The sequence below is a fragment of the Olea europaea genome, chromosome 6 (assembly GCF_002742605.1).
Source record: "Olea europaea var. sylvestris chromosome 6, O_europaea_v1, whole genome shotgun sequence".
Lineage (NCBI taxonomy): Eukaryota > Viridiplantae > Streptophyta > Magnoliopsida > Lamiales > Oleaceae > Olea > Olea europaea.
This window is the reverse complement of record NC_036242.1, coordinates 8,989,443-8,993,220: the sequence shown is the minus strand read 5'-3', so window position 1 is coordinate 8,993,220 and position 3,778 is coordinate 8,989,443. Positions and strand designations below refer to the sequence as shown.

Below are 3,778 nucleotides of genomic sequence, written 5' to 3'. Positions count from 1 at the left end.
TTTTTTTGGTCACAAATCAAAAATTTTATGTCACAAATTATTTTACGATCACAATTCGAAAATTTTATAGATCACAGTTTGTTCATCGATCACAAATCAAAAAAATTATAAGTCACGATTTATTTATTGATCACAAATCACAGATTTTTTAAGTCACATCTTATTATGCAATAACAAATTATCTGTAACATATTAACAATTTCTTATGTCACACGTTATTTTTTTATCACAATTTATATTTTTAATTGGTCACAGATTAACTAATTTAATGGTCACATTCAATCAAATAATTTTTAACTACCACCAACACTTGTGACCACATCTCATCACTACCATCGTCGCCAAAACCACCACCACCATTACTAACTCCCGATAGTTGGTCACGAACTCCCAAATAATACGTCACAAACACTTTATTACTACACCACCACCACAATCGCAACTCGCAAGTACCACACCACCGTCGTTGCCACCGTTACCACCGTCGCCGCCGCACCACCACTACCAAAATACTACCACGACGCTGCACCTTCGCCTCCAACCCCATCTCCTTCACCACCGTAACCATCACAACCACCAATTGCATCAACACCGCCATCTACTCAACCACCACCACTATTTCGAAAAACACCAACCACCACAAGAAAACTAATCTAAACAGATCAGATGAAAAAATAAAAAAAATCAAAAAATCAAAAACTTCATCACCATTGAGGACGGTATCACCACCGGTCCACCACCCACCGCTGCCTAAAACCATCACCCCCGCCACAACCATAAACTAACACAAAAACCACCTCTTGTGACCACTACTAGCACCACCGCCCTCACAATTGCCTGAACCATCACCCCCACCATAACCACAATCAACATAACCCAAACACATAATACAAACGCGCGAGCGCCACCACCATCACAGTGCACCATCGGTGGATTGAAGTCATCGAAGAAGCGACAGCGTCACGTGAACTAAGTGGCGTGGCTCAGATCTTGCTGGTTGCTAATCCGATCCGAGTCGTTTTCGATGGTGACGTCTTGGGGGATGGAGAGAGAGAATGAAGAACAGGCAATGGTGGAGTCTTCAACGACATCGTCTTGGGGGTAGAGAGAGAATGAAGAAATGTTGATAAAGATAATTAGAGTTTGTATAATGGAGTATATTAGTAAAATATTTATTTTAATTATAAAAATATTGATTAAAATAAAATTTCTTATTATATTGAAATATTAAACTTAGAGTGATTTTAGAAGGTTGAATAGTTAAAATATGGTTTTGTGTAATTTCCACAACCATAAATGTCCTTTTTGTCCAGCCCAACTCCATTGATCAAAGCCGGTTAAATCCTAACAATGTCGCAGTCTGTTCCTAACATGGTTGATTCGCATCCTAAGTAGGTAAGCAACCTGTATTTCATCCAATCCATTTTTCATCATCCTCATTTATCTTGATGCGTAAGAACCCATGAATAATCCAAAAGAAATTTCAAAAAGTCAAATGTTCCATCTTTTCACTACGCAAGTAACTAGTTTAAAGGCACTCAAAATCTTTTGCTAATGGAATCTACCAATCTCCTCTCTTTGGGTCAATATACAACTCTAGCAGGATGAAAAATGACACCCAATTGTTCAGATATAAGACTAGTTTTGAGGTTTTATAACAGACATGTCCTAGAGCACATTCTATTAACACTGTCGCACAGGGAATGCAACAATGTAGACTATACAGATGACGATGAATTTCGACTCAGCTCACAAGCAAGTGATCGAATCCTCCCCCTGCTTGCATACCAGCAACCCGAGGCACTTGCACATTGTGAAGCAACTGCTGCAGCCACCTTCTAGTGGTTGGATCTTCCTGAAAATATATAGTTATTGAAAGAACATTCACCGAATCAAACAGTAAATATCATCACCCTTTCCCCCGCTTGAGAGAGGAAAATTCTGACAGTAGGCAATCTCGGTGAAGAGTACTCACACGAAGGCAACTGCTAAATGTTGCATCTCTAAGAATATCTGGCAGACAACTTCTCAGTGCATCACAAGCTCTGTATACGATTTCAGCAAATAAACGTTTTTTGAAAAATGAACAAAATGAAAGGAGGTGAATCAAGAAGATAATTCCCACCTCGCATTATCAGACAATCGAAGGTAGCACCTGATAATGTGTTTTAACAGCCTAACTGAAGGCTGCTCAGCAAGAGCAGCAACCATATTTCCCAGTACTCGACCTACAGCAAAGAACCGCTCTGCTGTGGTACATACGTAATCTAAGCCAACATCATCAAGCAAAATCTTTTGCACAATAAATGTAGCAACCTGAAAATAGAAGCCTTTCTGTCATAGTTGTATAATGTCCAGCAACCAATAGCTAAGGAATGCTTGATGTCAAATTGTAAAACTCATAAATAGTCTTGTTCAATTATGTGATCCCAATCCCAGGGTACCAATCTAAAGAGACAAAAATAGGAAGCAGGATTCTACTAATAGCTTGAGAGACAGTAAAGATGACTGCAGATAGAATACACTGCAGCCCAAGGAACATAAGGTTACAGGCAGAAAAAATTTATATAGCAAGTGGGCTTGTGAACCAATCTGAAGCTCTTGAATGCGATTCCAGATTAACATTTGTATACACCACCACCTAGTTAAAATCAAATGCAAAAAATAGGAATGCTGAATAATTTCAGATAATCACATTTCACTTCAAACCCAAAAGCAATACAGCTATTTTGGACAATGAACGGTGGACAGATGCAGGGCAAGGACAATCATTTGGCATAGAAGTAAAACCACACCTTCACGGATTTCCTCCATCCTGGAGATTCCAATACTCTTGTGATGCCAGAGATTTAGTTGCCCTAACTAGAAAATCATACTACTAACTCATTTCATTAATAACTTCCTGTGAGGATCATAATTTACCAGTTGCTGCTGGTGCTTTGACAGACGGGTGTGTGAGATAGCATAGGAGTCAGAAATCAAGACTCAAAATAAATCTAACTACTTACGTGTTTAAATCACATGAATACAAAAAGAAAAAACCTTTATTGGCTATCTAAAACCATCCATATCTAGATTGCAACTTAACAAAGACCTGGTAATCATTGGTATATTCCTAGAGAAACTAACTAGAAAGAACGGAGATGAATCAGAAGAAATGTTCACAAGGCACTCAACTGTTTTTGACAGTTCACTACCCATCTCCATGGTGCGCAGGCACAGCGGAATAATTTCAGTAGAAAGAAGGAAACTGATAACTTCAGTGTCATCAACCTGGAGAGCAAAGAAAAGAAAATGATAGAAATTGTTATTTCTCATCAGAAAGGAAAATAAACGGCAGTGCTGGAATAGAATCACAGTAATTGTTATCGAAGTCGGCATAAAATCATATTCATTTCAATATTTCAACGAATCCAAATTTGGCATAGGCTCAAAGAAACTCTTTCATAAGAGACGTAATCACACAAAAACGTGTTAGAAGGGATAGAACAAAACTAACATGGTCCACTATAATCACTAAGAATCTAATTGTTTTGAATATTCCATGAATAAGCAATCTAAACAAAGCTGCACAAAGGATTCACGTAGCCAACTCCAACTTCATTGATTGTAAGGCTTTGTTTGTTTGTTATCTCAAGTCATCCACCATTCCAAATAGTAAGTCCATGACATAAAAATAAATTAAACCAAAGCTGTAATTGTAGAAAGGAGATTTTATATATTTTAATAAAAGACCTGTCAAGAATATATGGGCAACACACAAAAAATGGGAGGGAAG

General features: G+C 37.9%; 1 protein-coding gene across 1 annotated transcript in view; it reads right to left on the bottom strand.

The window, feature by feature from the left end:
- Positions 1-1,467: 1,467 nt before the first annotated feature.
- The window catches only part of LOC111395739 (CCR4-NOT transcription complex subunit 9-like), an 11,416-nt gene continuing 9,105 nt past the window's right edge, over positions 1,468-3,778 (bottom strand). The window contains exons 6-9 of the mRNA XM_023021873.1: positions 3,178-3,273; positions 2,126-2,316; positions 1,976-2,045; positions 1,468-1,855 (exon numbers count right to left, since the gene is read on the bottom strand). Of these exons, the coding sequence (XP_022877641.1) occupies positions 1,745-1,855; positions 1,976-2,045; positions 2,126-2,316; positions 3,178-3,273 (468 nt within the window). The 3' untranslated portion in view covers positions 1,468-1,744. The remainder of the gene's footprint in view (positions 1,856-1,975; positions 2,046-2,125; positions 2,317-3,177; positions 3,274-3,778) is intronic.